Raw genomic sequence first — 19878 nt, forward strand, 5'->3', positions numbered from 1 at the left:
TGTTATCAGGCCAATAGGTGTTATCTTTCGCTGTTCTACCATGTGAATAGATGATAAAACCTACTACTGGGTGTAGTAGGCCCCTATTGACCCACATCTATGGTGCTTATAGCGATTGATAGCGCCTATTTAATGGCCTGATAACAGTCTAATCGGCTGGAATTGTGAAATATTCAATCATAAAATCAATGTTTCAGTTTGTGATTCTACGTAACCGTTTTATGTCAGTATATTGCAATATTGTAATTTGTCCAAAGAACTGGCATATACTGGGGTAGACGAAGAAATCTGAACACTATTGCAATAGCTACTGTAGAGTTTGGTCATATTACAGGAGGTTGCATGCCAAATAAATTATAAATAAACCTCTCTTATTGTACAAAGTCAGTTAGTTACAGCTTGAAACTGCTGAGAGTTGAGCGTGTTTTCCAGACTGTTCCCCTTGAATAATTAAATACATTAGTCAGTGTTTTAATGCACCTGCACTTTGGGACTGATGTGGCCTTTTTGGAGCCCTGTGAGACGAGTAGTTTGAAAGCGTGCACGTCATTGTAGTGAGTGCCAGAAATGTTTTTTTAAGCTGACAATTTCTGCAAACTGGCATTCAACGTAATATGACTCACCTTTATAGTTGTGCTTGTAATTATGGTTAAGCCACTTTGTTGTATCCTGTGGTGTGACTAGTTGTAAAAATTAGCCCTGGCTGTGAGCACATATTCATCAGACAACACGAATGTTTAACATTTTCAGTTTGTCAAAGACGAAGAGAAATTTGAAAGAGGAATATCCACAAGTGACTGCCGATAAGGACAACTAATAAGGACACTTAATTGTTTTATGTATTAATTTAAGCCTGTTCAGAGCAAGCTCATGCAAGTTGGGTTGTTTAACTGGCAAGTGGGTGCTGTTTTAATGTGACACGTACCCACTGATAAAATGGAAGAGGGCCTCAAATCCGGTCTGTAATACAAAAAGAGAATACAGATAAAAATGAGAAATTATGCACATCATTTATTTTAATTTGTCATTCAACATCGCAATGCAAAAAGGACCACTGCAAAGCAGAGTTGTATAGAATGTAGGATCACTTACCGGTATTAGCTAATGCACATCAATAACCTTTAATTAATAACATGGGTATTACAATAAATATTACAATATAAATACCTTCATTTAGAATATTAACAGTCCTTTGTTACACATTTACAATCCCATTTTGCCGATCATGAAACAAATGGAATAGAGGATTCGCTAATGACCGCACAGTCTAGTCTGATGGCAGGTTTGTCAAGAATAAACTGATTAATTCCAAATGTTTTTAATGACTAGGCCGACGATAGCCCTAATCCTAATTATCTCAAACACTGACCAAAAATATTTTTAAAATGATTTTATATCAGAATCTTCTTTAGCCCAGAACCCATGGGGATGGACGACAACAGATCCACGTGTCACTTTAGGCCTTAAGCTTGACAAACTAGAAGTATTATAAATGATCTCATACTTGTGTAGCAGTAAAATTCAAATTGTACATGTCATATATTCTTTGGAGTCATGATTCACCACAGTTTGCATATTTAGGCTATTTCAGATGTCATACATAATCCATCGTGAGTTTCAGGCATACAGTCCTAAATGACAAAATCTATTAAATCTTTTGCCAAATAACCTCCATAATAAATACATGTAAATGTTTGGCACACTATTTCCTGTAAACAAAGGAAGTTATTTTTAATTGAACGGGTTTCTCTGTCTGTACAAGGATGGAGCGAATGGCACAAATCCGTATTTCACCAATGGAAAGTGTCTCTACGGGATTTAACTGGCTGTGTTGTCATGTTTACACCCAGGAGTCCAGTGGTGGAGGTTTGTTATCCATGAGGCCCACTGCAGGCCTGCCAGCTCTGATGAAGTGTTTCCTCTCACTTATCGCCTAGGTAAAGAAACACGCAAACAGACGGTGTTAGTCAATTTGCATGAAAAACACTGACAGTCACAAAGTCATGCGAAAGTAATCCTTTTAAACAAAATCCTGTAAAACAACTGCTTCCATTTCTGCTTATCCTTAATATGTATGAAGTCCGTAAACATACTGTAAAATATAAAAAATGTAAACAAACTCATTGCATTCAAATGGCAGATTACCTGGAGAGTGTCTCTTTCCACAACAGGCCCTTTTCCATCTCCAACTCTATCATTTGGCTCTAAAGTGGAATATACATCTGCAAGGGAGAATTATAATCATATTAGCAGTAGACAATATGGCAAAGATGAATCTTGGAGAGAGAGAGAGAGAGAGAGAGAGAGAGAGAGAGAGAGAGAGAGAGAGAGAGAGAGAGAGAGAGAGAGAGAGAGAGAGAGAGAGAGAGAGAGAGAGAGAGAGATAAAGAACAGATGTAAATCAGTTTGTATGGAAACCTTGGTCAACCACTCACCTGTCATAAGTAGCCTGCTTTTGGAAACTGTGAGTTCAATCATTTGTCATCATTAAATAGTTCAATAAGGAATCCCAGGGTTCTATCCCCAAAATCAAATTAACTTTTGCCACAAAAAAGTTCATTATTAGAACCTTTCAGTTAGCTAGATGTCAGTAGTTAAAGAGGACCCTAATATGCTCATTTTCAGGTGCATACTTGTATTTTGGGTTTCTACTAGAACATGTTTACATGCTTTAATGTTCAAAAAACACTTTACTTTTTCTCATACCGGCTGTGCTGCGGCACCTTTTTTCCCCCTCTGTCTGAAATGCTCCGTTTGAGCCCTTGACCCTCCCACCCTCCCCTCCCGAAAAGCCCAGTCTGCTCTCTAATTGGTCAGCTTGCCCACTCAGGTGTGATTGGTCAACCAAACCTAACTCTTCGGACTCAGCTTTGTTTGAGGGCCAAACTAGCCACTAGGCAGCTATTAGGCAAATGTGTTACTTGGTGACATCACCATGTTATGGAAGAAAAGTCAGGACTTCAAGCAAGGCATTTCAGGCAGTTCAGGAGCAGTGTTTCTGTGGGGGAGAGTAACTCTCTTTGTAATCATATCTGCACCAATCTCGCCTACTTCAGCTTTAATGCTAGCTAACGTTAACCATACCAGTAAACTAGTGAAGCTAAATGCTATGTGGCTTATGTTACATAACGTTATTTTACTCAGAATTAAAATGAGGTGTATTCTGCTAACGCTGCTTAAAACATATATATTTTTTAAATGTAAAGAACAACCTGGCTGCGCAGCTTTTAGTCAGAGGTTGACAAAACTAACTTTTCAGTCAATAAATGTGGCTCAACTTTAGTCTGTGCTGTGTAAATGAGGTCTATTCGACCAATTTCTGAAACATTTCACAGTTAAACAATAACATTAAAAATAGGCTATTTCTTTCACTGCTGTCTGCAGGAGCTCATCAACCCGACACCAACAGGCCGGCCACCAAAGAGCAGCAAAGCCTCACATTTAGACTGAAACACGCTGAGAGAAACAGGCAAATGCATTGAAATAATTCCCTGAAAGTAGTTAAACCTATTGCCCCCAAATTCATATTTCAAAGGGTGTTTAAGTTATGTTCATAATTCATAAAAAAGCATTAATAGAAGATCCCTGTTGTGGTGGGAAGCTAGAGGTCGCTCTTGGACGTGGGAAAGCTGGTGCCCTTTGGAGCAGCGTTTAAATGAAATGTGACTGGTGATGCGTGAGCCTGCCCTGCCTCTGGGAGAGCCTGCTCAGGCTAATAAGCCAAGTCTCTGCACTGATAACCTTGGCAGCACATCATTGGTTTAAGGCTATGCTTCAGAAGAGTATGGTCTGGGACTGCAAATGCCCATTTCATTGTCCCTGACATGACAAGGAACCGCAGCATGTTTAAAAGCAGTTTTTCCTTCGCTGAGCTAGAGGACACTTTTGTCATTTAGATGATGGTTTAATAACATTTTGCGGAGGGAACGCGTGCAGTGATTTGCTGACCTTGGTTTTTGTCCATGAGAGGCAAGGTGATGTCATCGCTGCCTTGCTTTCCACTCTTGGATTTTTTAGTCACTCCGGTAGTTGTTGGCTTTGAAAGACAAAAAGGGATTACGCTACTGGATGACAACCAGAATTTCATGCTTTCCTGTTGTTGTAATTTCATAAAAGGGTATTACATTGGTTTTGATTAGAATGACATGTACTGCCTGGACTGTTGTCTTCATGTTTTGAATGCAACAGGAGACTATAAGCTTAAATGTATTGATCCCTTTTACACCTTGCATAAAAGGGTGTTTTGTGTTCTGGTGCTCAGTGGCCTACGGCCTGATGGGCACAAGATTTTCTGGGTTCAGATCAAACACAGATTTCACAGTTGAATGCATGTTGTTTTGTTTTTTCCTCATTCATGTTTGACAGAATGTTATTTGTCGACTCACTTTACTACTGCCAGGTATAAAGGGGTTTGTATAGTCATGCCACATCCAGGAATTAGTAACAAATACCTTAAAGTGGCCCTTGGTCCAACCAGCCTTGATCAGAGCGTTTCGCAGGTCCTTGTAGGCCCATATTGTCTGGAGCACGTGGGAAGCTGCCTTGGTCTCCCGTGATGATTGGCTGACAGCAAATCATTAGACAATGTGGTAAACAACAGAGGACAGCTCTGAGACAATACTGTCCTGATGATTAACATCCATTTCTGATTGCCCTGGGATATGATGCTTATAATATCATGAGCCCTTGCATCAAGGTTGTGTCTGAAGGAACGGATATTCAGCAGCTGTAGCAACAAATACTTAAATACCAAAGCAGTTTCTTCTATCTCTTTTATCTTATTTTGAAAAAAGTACAATATCTGAAACTTTTACTTTGGATTTCTGTTTGGCAAGCTGTACTATTATTATTTGACCAATTTTGCTTTTTATTGTTTGGTTTGGAATGCAGTATATATTTAGAAATTAGTGTAAAAGTTTGCAATTTAAGTACCTTGACTTGTTGATGGCCACCAGTTTCTGCACTGCGTGACCCTGTATGAGCGCTCGGGCGTTCTCTGGGCTATCTGTGATGATCTCATGGATGGTGTTCAGAATAGACACCACCGTATCACCCTCAAGATTCTTCGCTGGGTGCTGCTGCCCACATGGCAGATTACCGACAAGGTCCCTCAAAGCGTAGCTCCCTTCGTGACAGAGAGACAAAGTTAGCGTGCGGGTGTAGAGCCATGTGTGTATACGGCAGATGAGAGTTGTAAGCCTGTACCTATTAGGTCTTTATTCCTTCTGTCCATCGCCAGGTTGCGAAGAGCAATAGCCACAGCTCGCACCACTTTGTCCGCCTCTGAGCGCAGCAGCTCCACCAGGATAGGCAGCCCTTTCTCTTTTCTCACTGTGGCCCGGATGTAGCTGGACCACTACAAGAGTAAAAACAAAATATAGCTGTATCTGTGAGACATCTCAACTACCCACTAATTTCTACACCTTTATAAAACTACCAGTCTGTTCTCATTCCCAGGGCATCAAGTACCGACACTTTGTTAACGCCGTCGGCGTTCAATACCACCGCACAAGGCACCCTTAAAAGGGGGTAAGAGACGCAACGGGTGTTCCACTAACTACAATGTGAACCCATCTGCAGCAACAGTAAACAGATGGATGGGTGGATGAGTCCAACAAACACAGGGCTTTCATCCAGGAGACCGTTGTTCGTGTGCTGTGCTTTACGTTCCACTTTCAAGTTACAACCAGTTAATCGTGTCCCGTGTTCACAAAGTCAAGTCACATTTTCACTGTAAATACGTGGTAATTTTAAGCTCAACCATGTTGTCCTTTCCGGAAACCTAACTAGTGGTGCTGTTGCCTAAACCTAAGCAAGTGTTTAATTCACAACATTAAGCACGTGTTTACTGCGACCGAAATGTGACGCCGAGGGGTCTGACAAAGCGTCAGTATGTGATGAGTTGGGATAAGAATGTGTTGCAACCACTCATATCACCACAAGTACGCTATAAAAAAACGCCATAAGTAAGAATAACTTGCTCTTGTGTATGATGCAACTCGATCTCAAAATCGAAGGATTTTAAAACTCCTTTAATCTGAGCGCAGCCTGAGAGTTGATCTTAAATTACAGTGACATTCATGGCGCAGTATATCTTGGCAAAGCACATTATTTGACAGGCCTATGGATCCACTTATTACATAGCAGTAAAAGTGATTGTTGATCATACAAAGTCAATCTAGAGAGTCTAGTTGGATTAAGATGATCAACCTCACATCTCCCTCCCTCTGCACATTTGAAAACTGATGCAGCCTCAGAGATACAACCAAACCAGCCGAGCTGTGGGCGTGGAGAATTAGAAGGTAAACACACCCCCCAAAATGAATTGATCCTGTTATTTATTTATGGTACAGCTCATTTTAAGTCTCTCCTTAAACTGTACAGCAGAGAGAGTGATAGTGATGATGTCATCTAGACACAAATCCTGGACCTGCTTCACGGACGACGTGTAAGGACAAGGACATTATGACAGCAGCCATGGCGATCTAACTTGTATTTAGAATGGGCCAACAAAGTGTCACTTGATAACTACACTCATTTAAAGTTTAATGCTCCAATTTGCAGCCTTATGGAGGACATTTTTTATGTTTGGGGAAGACGCCACAATCACAACCCCTGTCTAACGAGTGTAAGAACTAGAAGTATTCCATGTACTCACAGCCCAGTGTCCTGCAGCGAGGTTCTGCAGCGCCCCTGCGGCCGCCTCCAGGGTGTTGTGGTTGTGGCTGCAAGTGAGAAGAGAGAGGTAGAGCCTAACCACCTCTGGCTGGTATAGCAGCTCCAAGCCTTCAACAGAAAGGGGTAGAGAACATCAAGGATGACTTTGAAGCAGTGGCTATCAGTGACTAAATGAGCTCTTATCATGTCAGCATTGTTCTACAATTGCCTTTATCTAGGTTAGTTTATGGTCAGTAGGTGGGCAGGCCAGTACAAAAACATGTTGATGAATTTAATTAAACTCTGCGAAAGAAAATTACAACTCTGTCAGACTCCTGCAGAGGGTTTTCTTTTGCACTGAGCCAGCAGAGACTGCAACCCCGAGACCGTAACATGTGTTGTCATACTAACTGATTTGCATTCACTGGCTGGAGTGTGGGAGGCATGAGTCTAGCTTTGATCTCTGTTCAAACAGCAGCCGGATCCACATATACAGTATTCAGCACAACAGTATTTAAAAAAAACAACCAAATGCATTCATGGCTAAAAACAGCCACACAGCTATAGAAAAAGGTAAAGATAGTTTAGCGGTAGCAAATAAAGATATATCAGTGTCAGGCAGTATCTTGAGCGAATTCCAGTGCCTGCCAGAGGAAATGTTCCTCCTCTAGATGTTGCCAGATAAAAATGTCTTTCAGTTGGAGGGTCATTTTGTTTTAGTAATGAAACTCTCCTCAAGTGGAGCAGGTGCTGGAGTAAGGCTTTGCATTTAAATGATTTCTCTTCCAGGCCATGCCAACGTCATGCATACAAAGCAAATAACTTAACACAGAAAGCAGGTACCGATGCTTGATTATAGTGCTGTAAGATGGTGATATATGATAATGTATGTACCTTTAATCTATTAGTAATAAGCCTAATGTGTATTTCCAAATGCTGCTGTGAGTCGTACCACAATCAGTATTTGTGTTGGATTTAAAATGTTTTATGTGAAGTTGATATTTACATTTTGTTCAGTATATACCTTTCATTTGTTCTGTACGTTTTGGTAAATCCAATGTACCGTATTTTCTGTCCATTAATCCATTTTTCCAACCTGTACATCACAGACACATACATGCAAACAACACTGGTTTTCATTATGTCAGCAACTTCAATGTGGTATTGAATCACAATTTCTTTACTAGCATGAAAACATTCAGCAGTGATGGGCGGACTGACCTTGATTGAACCACTCCTCTGATGAATACAGTTTGATGGGAAAAAGGAAGAACAATGTCAAAGATTAGATCATGCAGCAGCAGAAAAACGCAGAGCTCCTCCGTGTGGTGAGACACTGGGGGAACTGACAGTATCAGCTTGATATTTGGCTCAGAGAGGCATTTGTCAATTTCGTGCAATTAGCTGAAAGGTTAGCGGTGGTGAAAAGCCATAAAACTTTAAATCACAATTAACTCTAACCCGATTGTTTCTCCATTAAGCTGTGTCCTGCAGCACAAACTGCCGCAGCCTATTCGTTACTGTATATCAGCTGTGATGCAGATTACATTGGGTTATGCATCACTACCGAACATTTTTTCACAGTTAATCTTATTGCTTGTTACATCAGTTACATGGTGTAAAAAAATCACATAACTGATGTAACAAAGTAAAAAAAGCTTTTTCAAATTTGGAACATGGCACTCCTCCTGCAGAGCAACATCAGCTTCTGCATGTGCAGGTTTATGAAATATTCAGGTTCTCATTGGCATAAAAAAGGGCAAGAAATGTGAAACCTTCGCTCGAAGCGAAACACACGCTGAAAGTAAATGAACAGATTGTATTGAGAACTAAAACATGTATGCGCAGTGCTATGGGAGGAGAGGAAGAAGATAAACAAAGGATAAAACAATACAAATAAAATGTAAATGACTCAGTGCATATCATACATCAGAGATATCAGTGCATCGGTTTTAGAAGTCTGAGCTGCATAAAATGCTATTTTAAGACCCTATCGGACTTGAATCTCAAATACAGCACATTAAAGTCATAATTTGGGATGTTAATTGTTATCTTCTGTATTTGAGAAACACAATGATACCGTAGGGCTGTGTCCGAAATCGCATACTGTGCCACAAATACCCAATATCTGTATGTGTGAATAAACAGTAGTATGTATCTTTTAGTACGCACTGAACTGTAATCTATATAGGCACTTCCTGAGAGCCTCCTTGCCGGTTGGAGACGCGTAACCATGGTAACCAACCTCATGTGACCAAACGATGATTTGTGAGAATCATAAAGTCTAAACTAATATAAAAAACTATATTACGCCTAGCAAAGTGAAATCTTATACTTGCACTTAAATTGAAGCGTTATTGACGTTACAGAGCTGTTATGAACGTTGTCGTCACTACCGCATTGCATTGTGGGATATCTATGCCGCCGTAGTTTCCAGCCTTTGAATACTGTAATATTTCATTTATTACATTTCATTTTCATATTTGCGTACTATTGTTACATACTATATATCATATCATACAAACAAAATACTGTTAAAATACTGTTTTAGCGTACTAAATAGCATGTTAGTATGGAATTTCGGACGCAACCAAGATTTGGCAGTGATCAAATTGATCAACCTGAGAAATGGAATGATATAGTTGAAAAATAAATCTATGTTTTCAGTCAGAGGAACTCAAACTGAAATAATACAACCAGTAAGGATTATTATGATGTCATCATGTATGATGGCCTACAAACCTTTGGGTCTTTTCCCTCCAAAACAGTCAGGCTCATTCTTCTTCTTCTGGTGCCCCACTGATCTCATCAGATGATTGGCATGAGGCTCCTGAAATCGCTCCGCTCCTGGTATCTCTTTGTGAACGTGATATGACAGGTTTCGCAGGATGCACACGCAGTTCTCCACTGACTGAATGGACGACAATTACACAAAGATTTCAATTAAAGATGCTGTGCAGAAAGCTTTACATCAGAAGGAGTCATACAGGTGTTTACACTGACTGATTCTAGTTCCCTTTTTAGAATCAAATGTATTGATTTTATATCAAAATTTAAATTGGGAGGAAATGTCACAGACTTTGGACAACCCTATCCATACTTAGATTTTTTTGCTGACTTGCATTAAATTCAGTAATGTACAAGCTATTAACTTAAATTTGATGCCAAATCAGTGAAGTATGAGACACAAGTCTCAGTGGATTCAGTTAGAAGAGGATACATAATGGAGAGTAATTGACTATTTCAGGAAAATAACTCACTTGACTGTGCCTTTTGATAAAAAACCTTCTAATACAACATAGCATTTCATTACCAAAATGACTATAATAGCCATGAACCAGCAATTTTGTATATTTTGCCTAATGGGTGCAAGGTTTTGTATAACATAATTTTTTCAGCGACCTTATTATCAGTGTCCTTGTTGAGAACAGCTGAGTGAAGGGCATGAAGGAGGGCGTCCACCAGCCCCTCACACTCCCTCAACCTCTGTCGAGCCTCCGCCCCATCTGAGCTGACGTTCCTGCAGAAACAACCTTGTTAGCAAAGCTGCGAGAACTCGCTCCGTCGCAAGTCAGCTTTTGTTGTCATTTGTTCAACGACAGAAGCAAAAGGTTACCTCAGACATCCGGAGGTGTTCTTGAAGACTGTGGTCCACTCGGCACTCAGCAGTTTGGAGGGCTCGGCTGAGTCTCTCCTCCAGCCTGAGTGCGGGATGATGATCTCATCAGTCAGTGTTTGAAGCCCGTTGTTGATAACCAACATCTTCAGCGGCTCATGTGAGGAGAGGTTCCACAGAGTGCCTGCAAAGGAAAGAATATAAATTCTGCAGAGATAAAAATGAAGGATCGCAGGTAATGAGTCCAGGAATAGTGAGGAATTGAGCTGTACCTGTGACTAACTCTTTGACCTCCATGCTGCTTGACTTCCTCATTAGTCGGACTAAAGCTTGGATGCCATCACAGTTCTTGATGGCCATTTTGTTGTTGTGGTCTTTTCCGTAGGATATGTTGCGCAGAGCGCCACAGGCCTTGCGGTGGACCTCGGGCTTAGGGTGGTCCAATAGCTCCACCAAGATTGGCACCCCGTTAAGCTGGCGCACCTCCTGCTTGATGCGGTCGTTCTCATAGCACAGGTGCTGCAAGTAGGCGGCGGCGTTGGACTTGACCGGGTCCATCGGGTGGCTGAGCATGGAGATCACCTCGTGCAGGTTGGGGTCTCTCCAGCGCGGGTCTCTGCGGATGCTGTCCAGGCTGACCATGCTGCTGCGCTTGTGGGGGAACTGCAGGGTCTGCGCTCGGCACATGGCCTGGAAGAAAGGATTCAGGTTCCCCTCCAGCTGGGCCATGAAGGCGTCGTCATAACCACCTCTGAGGAGACCGAGAAAAGCCATGCATGCATGCATGTTGGGATCAGGACAACAAATACTCAACCATCAGTCTTGAATTGTTTAAAGCACAGATGTTTTCAGTTATTCTGGAAACTTTGATTGGAATTTTATTTATGTCACAAATCTGATAAAGGTGTAGTTTGTCCCACCCTAACAAGTGCAACAATGCTAACAAGAGACTCAGAAAGCTGTCAATGTCAAGAATCAATTACAATCTATACATCAGCCAGATTAAGGGTTGTAGCCTTGTATTTAACAGACAAATATGAGAGTGGTATCGATCTTCTCCTCTAATTATCGGCAACACAGTGAAAAAGCGTATTTCCCAAAATGTCAAACTATTCCTTTTACTGTATAATCAACAGGTTGAGTGAAACAGGTTTAATGGCATCTCTTAGTCTAATAGACTGGGCTTCGGGGAGTTTAACAGCATAAGTGAGTTGCTTGTATTTTTTGTGAACAGCTCTGTCACTTTATATGGGATAAGGAAAAGCTTCTGGCAGGCAATAACAGGTGAAACCTCCTTATTTATCGACTTTGCAGCTGGCTGCCATTCCTGATTGATACCAGCTGCTACTTAACTGCTGTCCATATGTCTTTCTATTGTCCAGGCTGACTCACAGGACCGAGACAGAGGCGACTACCGGGTCTCTGTGCAGCCACAAAGTTTGATATATAAATTTCACAGCAGGTGCTCTGCGATTAAATTAGCCGGAGTGTTGATTTGTACATTGTTACTACTGCAGCCCTCCTGTGAGAGTATACGGCACTACACATTTAAACTCCTTCTCTTTCTTCATATTTTTCTGTTTTTTATTTCACATCATATCTCTGACATGAATAAGTTATTTTGTGTCAAATATAACTAACTAGGTATAGAGGTTCGCCATATAGTTAAATTGGGTTGTGTCAAGGCATTTGGTCACATTTACTTTATTTAGATATAATATTTGTTGTAACAGTGTTTTCCTGTTATAAAAACTAAACTGTACTGATTCTATTGATGTCAAAGGTGACTCTCTATTGGCAGTCTAGCAGCCTTGGTTAAAGGTGATCTCATTATCAGGGACTTTATTGATATTCCAGTGACACAGACTATATCCTTTACCTGCTTTCTGACCTAAAATGTTAAATGGGATCAAAGATTGGCCTTAAATAAACAGACCGACTTTTTTAGTGTACTTTATAGACAAAGCAACACACATTTTGCCGATTTATTTTCCCATGGCTCTGTCGAAGTGGCTAAATGCATGTGGGGGACTGATCTATAATTGACCCTACATCGAGGTACCATGGAAACCACAAACGTACTTGAAACCCATTTACACAGTCTCCCCCGCGGGATCAATAAAGCTTGATCTAATGTACCGTCCTCTCACCTGGTTCTTGAGGGCTCCCTGAGGAGCTCCATGGTGGTGATCGGCCTGAACTGGTGGATTCCCCCCAGTGTTGGGTAATTGCCAGCTGGGTGGTCGGTCTTCATGTCCAGAGGGTTCTCTCCCCGTTCGGTGACGCCGTCCTCCTCTGCCTGGCTGCTGAGGCCTGCCGGAGCGTAGCTGTCCCGGAGGAAGGGTAAGGTGTAGTGGGCCCCGGGCTGGAAGTTCTTGGCGGGCCAGTAGCCGTGGAGGGTGGTGCGGGACAGGCTTCCATACCCTGGACACAAGTCACCCCCGATGCCTCTGTAGCTGTCAGGGAGGGTATACACTCTGCTCTGCCTGTCTGGGTTCACTGGCCGAGGCTCCTCGGACTGCTGCGCCGCCTGAGGTTGTGAGGGCGCTGTGGTGGTGCTGCTGGTCGGTGTGGTCGGTGTAACGGGCTCAATGGGTTCAAGGTTTGCTTCAGGAGTAGGTTGCTCAATAGGAGTGTTATCTTGAACCTCTGGAGTCGATGTGAGATCAGGTGTGTCTGGTGTCTCCTGCTGTGTCTCTGAGGCTTCTTGGGTCTCACTGGGGGCCTGTTCGCCCTCTTGTTCCACGGCCTTGGACTCCTATACAAGGATTGACGCACCACAACTATTATCTCTACAAAAATCGAATCAAAATCTCTTTAAACTCCCATTTGGCTGAAAGCTCTCAGGTTTCTTCTCTCCCATTAAATGCCACCAAATTGGTGTGTTTACAGTCAGAGCAGGAACTATTTGCTCTTAATTCACTTGAAATAGACCAAAAATGTGTCTGTTAACATTCAGTGTGTGTTTAATTAGCATTTAAACTGTACAGCCCACCCCAGTTTTCTCATGTGGCGATGATCAATCATCATCATTCCAGCACTTCCCTGGCTTTTTGAGCCACCAGTAAATAATGAATTCTTCTTTCCTGCCAAACAATAATGAATTCCTCTTGTTGAAAATGAGTTTAGATTGGACTCTGATGAAACGACTTGAGATCCAGCCACTGTTTAGAAGCAGGCTACATTGCAGGAAATTTAATTGTCTGGTTGGGATTTGGTTTTCACTATTTCCTTGCAGAGTGTGAGCTAAATTATTTGAAGCACAAAAACATCTAAATATGTAGCAACTCAATGAGACAGAACATAATTGCATTAAGTTTCATATTATCGTTGTACCAGAGGGCAAATTCTTTCTCTGTCTGTCAGTGTAATTGGAACTCAGTGTTGTAGCCCGTCTGAGACCAGACTTATACGAGGTACCTCAGGTAAAAGGGATTGCTTTTTGTGTGTGTGTTGTGAATTTTTGGAGTATTTCCTTTAGGATGCATACGGTACATTTTTATATTTCTTAAAAAGCCAGTGTGTAGGATTTGGCGACATCTAGGGGTGAGGTTGCAAATTAAAACCAACTGAAACTTCTCCCATGTGCCAAGCGTGTAAGAGAACTACGGTGGCAGACGCAAGAACGTGAATTGCCGAATCTAGAACCAGTTTGTCCGTTCTGGCCGACTGTAGAAACATGGCGTTTAAGGATGCATGTGACGGTCAAGAAATTTTCCCACCGGTTATTTAACTTGTGACAACACCGGTGTTACCGTTTACTCCAAACATTTTACAAGAAAAGATGATGTGATCAGTATGTGTAGCGTGCTTTATACTTTGATCTTTAACGTTGGGTGGCTGTGTGTCTGGCCTCTCAGGTCGAGCTTTCCCTGCGGGGCCGCAGGTTTCCACTCAACGCTGCGCGCACACCAGCTGTGATCATTCCGTCCTCCGCACGGTGATTACCTCATTAACGTTATGGTACCCCTATAGCATTGGGTTTAAATGTGAAATATTGCCGAATAGGTGCTTTTGCTTTTCGCTTCAACGCCAAATCCTCCTCCATCATCTTGTCTGTCAACTCTCTCTCGTCCCGTGTGTGTGAAATCTGACTCCTGCTACTCTGTGCTGAGTCTCCATACGGAGCAGACACTTTCACTTTAAGTGTGTAGCGTCCATCATCCGAAAATAGTCCAAAAATGAACCTAATGGGTTTTATTTCTGTAAAAAACACGACGGTGGGGGCGGTGGGTACATAACGTAATCGGTGTGTGCCCGACCACCGTATAACACCGGTAACACCACTCCATATGTAGATATAAACAGCTCATTCTAAGTCAATGAAAACATAACTATTCTTATTTTCAGGTGATTATACACTAAAGAAAAATATAAATAAGTAATATGATATTCCATTTCTGCCAATAGATCCACCTAAATGCTACACACTGGCCCTTTACAATGCATTTTGGTGATAATGAATAAAAGGAAGTAAAGATAAAATGTTGGAAGTTTCAAGAAAATTTATGGTGTCACAGAAGTGACAAATTGCTCTTAAAGGTCAAGTATAACTGAATAAATAAATAAATAAAAAACAGTAAAGAGTAAAAAAACTTTTTTTTTTTTAAATGATGTCAAACATGCCAAATTTAGTTACATTATTATTGTCATGGTCAGAAAAGTTTTCTTTAGTGGCCCTTTAAACTTTTTGACTCTGTGGTCTTTGCCAACCGTAGGAAGTCAGTAGGTGGTGACAAAAACAAAAGCAAACAAAAGTGTGAACAAGTCGTGCACCTCAGTGTCTGTCTGCTGCGGGGTGTCTGTCTCCGTGGAGCTCTCATTGGTCGAGGTCATCACCGAGGCGATGGAGGTGGGCGTGTCCAGTTCGTCATTGGCGGACGGGTTCTCCAGAGTCGTCTCTTTAGCCTCCTGGGACAAAGATAGTGGAGGAGGCCCCTCTGAGCTCTGCTCCTAAATCACACACACAGAGAAAAAAGAGCAAGGCAGGCGCTGTCGCTGATCAGCATCATATGTGTGTATATTATGTACATAATGTTTACATTATACACAACCAGGGAAATGATTACAGGGTAGAAAACACCATGTCATTAAAGCTGTCTTCACATGATAAGGGAGCCGCGGCGTTGATGAAGGGTTGTGAGCAAAGAGAGCACATCTCATTTCCAATCCATTACCATATAATTTGTATAATTTGAAACATGATCTGTTGAATTCACGCTGAAAAATGCCAATATGCACACTCATTTTTAAATTAGACTAATATATGTCTGGAAAATCAGAGACATTTTCTTCGGCATTTAAGCTATTTGTTGAGCTGTAATCTAATTGAGCAATCCGTCCATAGGACAACAATACTCGAGCTGGTGCAGAGCCAGGGATCTACAGACAGATATAACAAAGGATGCCATTTACCACTTATTTCATTAAGTGGGGTTTCTCTGGTGTCATATCCTTGTGTGCAGATGAGGATGCATCAGGATATATCAGTTAGCTTATCTCTATCAGGTAATAATTCCTGTTATTGGCATAACAACAAGTCCCTGACATATCAGAATCATTTGACGTGTGCGTGCATGATTGGGTTCTTTCATTATTTTAGCCATTATAGGCAATTCCTGGACTGTCAGGCTTAATTCCTGTTTGAATTCACCACTGGCCAATTCAGGGAGCAGATTTACTTCTTTTGATGTGTACAAATACTGACAGACAGGGAGGCTTTCCCAGATCAGACGAAAGAAGAAGTAGCAAAAAGTAGACCCAGACAATGTAGTGTCTGTCTGGTAATAATAAATAGTGTTTCGTGTGTTTGTTGTACTGTATTGTTTGTGTTTGTTTAGTGTGTATCAGAAGTATGCATCTGCACTGGGCTTCTCAGTTGCAGTTTAGTAGGTCAACTCGACTGGTGGGAACATCACACATGAGATGAAACAATACAAACAATAGAAGCATCTTTATCTGTGGCTAAAATGTCCAAATATCCAAGCAAAAACTGTCCATTTCATAGACATATTTTTATGCTTAAATCCCTCTAAACAGATGTTGACGTTCCCCATTGTGTTATATAAGCATGTATAAAAAAGATTGTAATGGGAGTGAATGTGAGCATTAAGTTATTGTCATTTAAGTTAGTTGGTATTACTATACCACTGATGCTTGAATCAATAACCCAGCTGCTGCTCTGGTACAACATGTGGATATTTCTGTGTAATTTCCACTTGTTTATTTCAAGTAGAACTTAAATTCTTTGCAACAAAATGGGTTTCATCAACCAGAGTGGATTAATTATTCAGTATCTTGGTCTGGGGAAAGAACTGGAGGCAGTATTTGACTGTAAACACGTTTTATGCTGATTTTCTAACAAACTTCACACTAATTTCGGCGTGTCTACAAAAATTTGCTCCGCTGCTCTAATGATCTCAATCAATATCCGATTATCTGATGCATCTTGAGGCCCTTCTGATTGCAGCAGCTGAATTTCTATAGAATCTAGGGCAAACAATAACGCAAACAACCCATCAAAACATTAGAGAGTACAATTAAAAGAAAAATCAATTCCACTGCATCATTTATAACCCATTTTGAATTGCTTATTCCCTCTCTAAACCAACATTCTTTTTAAGAAATATGACACAAATGCTTAAAATCTCAACTGATATTTATCACTCAATAGCACAGACACAATATGCCGAATGATGCACTTTAAAAGAGATTTTAAAAAAAACAACAAATAAGCTGTTAAATTTCCCCCAAACTCTTCCTTCTGAGGCTGCGGCATTAAACCGAACGAGTGCTGAGAACTCAACTCCACTGCATTAAATCAGGCTGCAGTGAGCAGATGACTGAATGTGGAGGGAGAGGGCTTGATTCGCTTTTCAAACACCTCACCAAACACAAGAGCTCCTCAGATCCGTGAACAAAATGTGTCGGAGGGACGAGGAGATGAAAGGGGTCACAACAGGAGAAATTGTCAGCGGGGAGATGATCCTGGCTTGAACACCTCCGGGGGTAGGTTGATTGGATATTGTTAGGCAGCGCTAAATGAAACGCCAGGCCAAAAGAGAGACGGGGTACTACTGTTGTCTACAGACAGCTTGATTAAGGGTTTGGAGGAGGATAATAGGCTGGACAGGGGCCTGTGTGCTGTCCCTGTCTGATTCGAGCTCCAGGGAAGGCCAGGCCGCTGTGAGTCAAAGCTCATTTAAATAACTCACTGCACCATCACTAACTAAGTGTGTTCACAGAGCCAAATAGGTCGAGATGACGACTCTGAATCTGACTTGCAGCTTTAAAAAAAAAAAAAAAAAAAAAGTATGGTATATATGTTAGGTGCAGCGATGCAGGAGACAGAAGGACATGATTAGCATCTTGTTCCCGTCAACTCTCGGTATCGAGGCCAGCTGCAGCCGGGGTATTATTTTGGGAGACACAGAGTCTGATCTAATGCTGAGTGAGTTCACATTTTGGTGACCAGCTCAAGGGCACGACAAGGCACAAGCCATGCTTCAAACTTGTCATTTCAGAAAGAAAAAGATGATTTGAGAAATGAGCCCTCTCGATTGTGATTGAATCAGTGTGGCAGAGTCGTTTTGTAATGATCAAACTTAGAATAAATCAGCTTTAACAGGCACTTTGTCTTTATCAAACTGTGGGATTGAGCGAGTAATGCTTCCGCTGGATAATAAAGCATGACATCAGCCCACTGATGTCAGAAGACATTAGTCACAACTTTGTCACAACTCATCTGCCCTTCACTATCTGTTGAATCAGTGATGCTCATATTTGTTGCTGTTAGTCTACAGAATTGTGAATCAAAATGGCACTGAAAATGACCCAGGCATTAAAAAAAAGATTCTTCTCGTTTCCTGTCCATTATGCAATACATCTTGTTTAGTCGTAATTCAACCAGACAGGGTCTATTTAGAGAAAACGAAGATTGAAAATGACAGCTCCAAAAAAAAAAAAGAAAGGAAGAGCCATTCATTCTCAAAGTTTCCATTTGAAGCCTCTTTTTCACTGCTCTGATCCTCAAATAGTTAAATGCTGCATGGTCAGATTTAATGTCTCTCTGATACATCATGGCAACACACTTCCCAGAGTGTGTGCAGCATTCCCCCCCCCACCCCGAAGGGACAACCTCCCCTCATAATGCAATCAAACATTATAAGCTTGCCTATGCATTTGCACACATGCGCAGCCATGCGCGTGCACACACACACACACGCGCACACACACACTTGATGAAGATGTTAGCATCATGTCCCCCATGCACACAAGGAGACTGCACCGAACAGCAGTGAGAGGCGAGGAGGTGAAGCGACTGATGCCTCCTTCATTCATCATGACAGAGGCAGAGGGGCTACAGTTCTCTGCAGGAAGAAAAAAAAACCTCTGATAGGCAAAAAAAAGAGGGAGGGTACAGAGCAAATAGAGCCATTCCAGCACACACTTACCTCTTTCACTTCAGCAGGCATTTCCAAATCTTCTCTGCTTCCCCACAAATGATGAACAAGATGCGTCCCCCAGTGAGACGTCTGTTTCTCTGCTGAATTTTTGCCTTGACTCTCCCTTTGAGCATTTGAGGCAGTTCAAACATGAGCAGCCATCCTTTCCTCCCAAGCTCTCACTAACACACGTCCGCTTTCTCCCTCTCTCCCTTCCTCTCTCCGTCCCTCCCTCTATTTCTCTTTCTCTCGCAAACACACACTAGACGCACCGTGCACACATTTGCTCAACACAGACACACACGCATACACTGAGAAGCAATAAACGCCGGTTCTCTCTCTCTCATTACTGCACTCCTCCTCTGATCTGTACTGCAGTTAATGTGTGCGCTATTAGCAAGGTGCTGAATCAACTGTGTGATGCTGAGCCTGTGAATGGCTTAGGTAAGTGCGGAGCCCTGCAATCATGTGCTCTACCCATATTTTCTGGCAGCTTTGGTGCGCAGGCAGAGTACACACATGCACATGAAAGCACACACACACACACACAAACCATTCCCCGTGGGCTCACAAGCAGATGCAGCTGGAGCAGCCCGCACTAGTTCGGTCCTATGTCACCCATGTGCAGCATAATAAAGGGGAGATGGGATGGGATGGGAAGGTGCATAAACACTGTATGCAGCAGCAGACAGAGAGAGACACACTCCATACTGAACCAGCTTTGTTCTGCAAACTGTACCAAAGCAATCAAACCCCCTTTTTCACCACCCATCCACGTCTGCCCACGAATCTTCTTACAGCACCTCCTCAACGCTTTGTTATTTGGTTCAAGCATAGAAATGAAACTAAAGAAGGATTGATAGGTGCTCCACCTGTTTTTTTAGATGTCGTCACCATCAATTTTCTCATTGTGGTTGGTTTTTTGGTTAGCTCTTTTTCGATGTAGCACAGGTATTACATCATTTTTAAAAGGAGTCTATCAGCTGAAGTGGTCTGAACTAATCACATGAACTGAGACAAAATCCACTCGACTAAAAAAAACACTAGATCATGATGGGAGTCCTTGCTTTCTCAATTTAAAAAAAACAGGACACCTTCCAATTTGCCGTCAGACCACTTGCATGGAGACTGAGCAATAATCCAAGTAAAAAAGAAATGATC

At 41.8% G+C, this 19878-nt stretch overlaps 1 protein-coding gene across 2 annotated transcripts; it reads right to left on the minus strand.

Annotated features, from left to right (window-relative positions):
* Positions 1–999: 999 nt before the first annotated feature.
* arvcfa (ARVCF delta catenin family member a) lies at positions 1000–19237 on the minus strand. Of its 2 annotated transcripts, XM_074618004.1 has the most exons (16): positions 18727–19237; positions 15050–15226; positions 12424–13031; positions 10546–11024; positions 10274–10457; positions 10060–10177; positions 9400–9568; positions 7879–7896; positions 7682–7753; positions 6659–6786; positions 5206–5356; positions 4933–5125; positions 4452–4563; positions 3949–4036; positions 2146–2222; positions 1000–1933 (listed from the first exon to the last, which is right to left on the minus strand). In XM_074618004.1, the coding sequence occupies exons 1-16, from the start codon at positions 18745–18747 to the stop codon at positions 1841–1843; spliced, it is 2688 nt and encodes an 895-aa protein (XP_074474105.1). In that variant the 5' UTR covers positions 18748–19237; the 3' UTR covers positions 1000–1840. The 2 variants fall into 2 exon arrangements, with proteins under 2 accessions (XP_074474105.1, XP_074474106.1); XM_074618005.1 differs by lacking the exon at positions 7682–7753.
* Between the last annotated feature and the right edge of the window lie 641 nt (positions 19238–19878).

This window comes from Sebastes fasciatus, chromosome 19 (genome assembly GCF_043250625.1).
Source record: "Sebastes fasciatus isolate fSebFas1 chromosome 19, fSebFas1.pri, whole genome shotgun sequence".
In the NCBI taxonomy this organism is placed as follows: Eukaryota; Metazoa; Chordata; class Actinopteri; order Perciformes; family Sebastidae; genus Sebastes; species Sebastes fasciatus.

What these genes read in the sequence shown, in the direction of transcription:
- arvcfa (XM_074618004.1), bottom strand. Translation starts at nt 18,747, where the DNA reads ATGCCTGCTGAAGTGAAAGAG. An exon ending in ACAAGGACACTGATAATAAG is followed by an intron (nt 9,569 to 10,059) that starts GTCGCTGAAAAA and finishes TCGTCCATTCAG; the next exon opens with TCAGTGGAGAACTGCGTGTG. An exon ending in GTGGCCATCAACAAGTCAAG is followed by an intron (nt 4,564 to 4,932) that starts GTACTTAAATTG and finishes ATTTGCTGTCAG; the next exon opens with CCAATCATCACGGGAGACCA.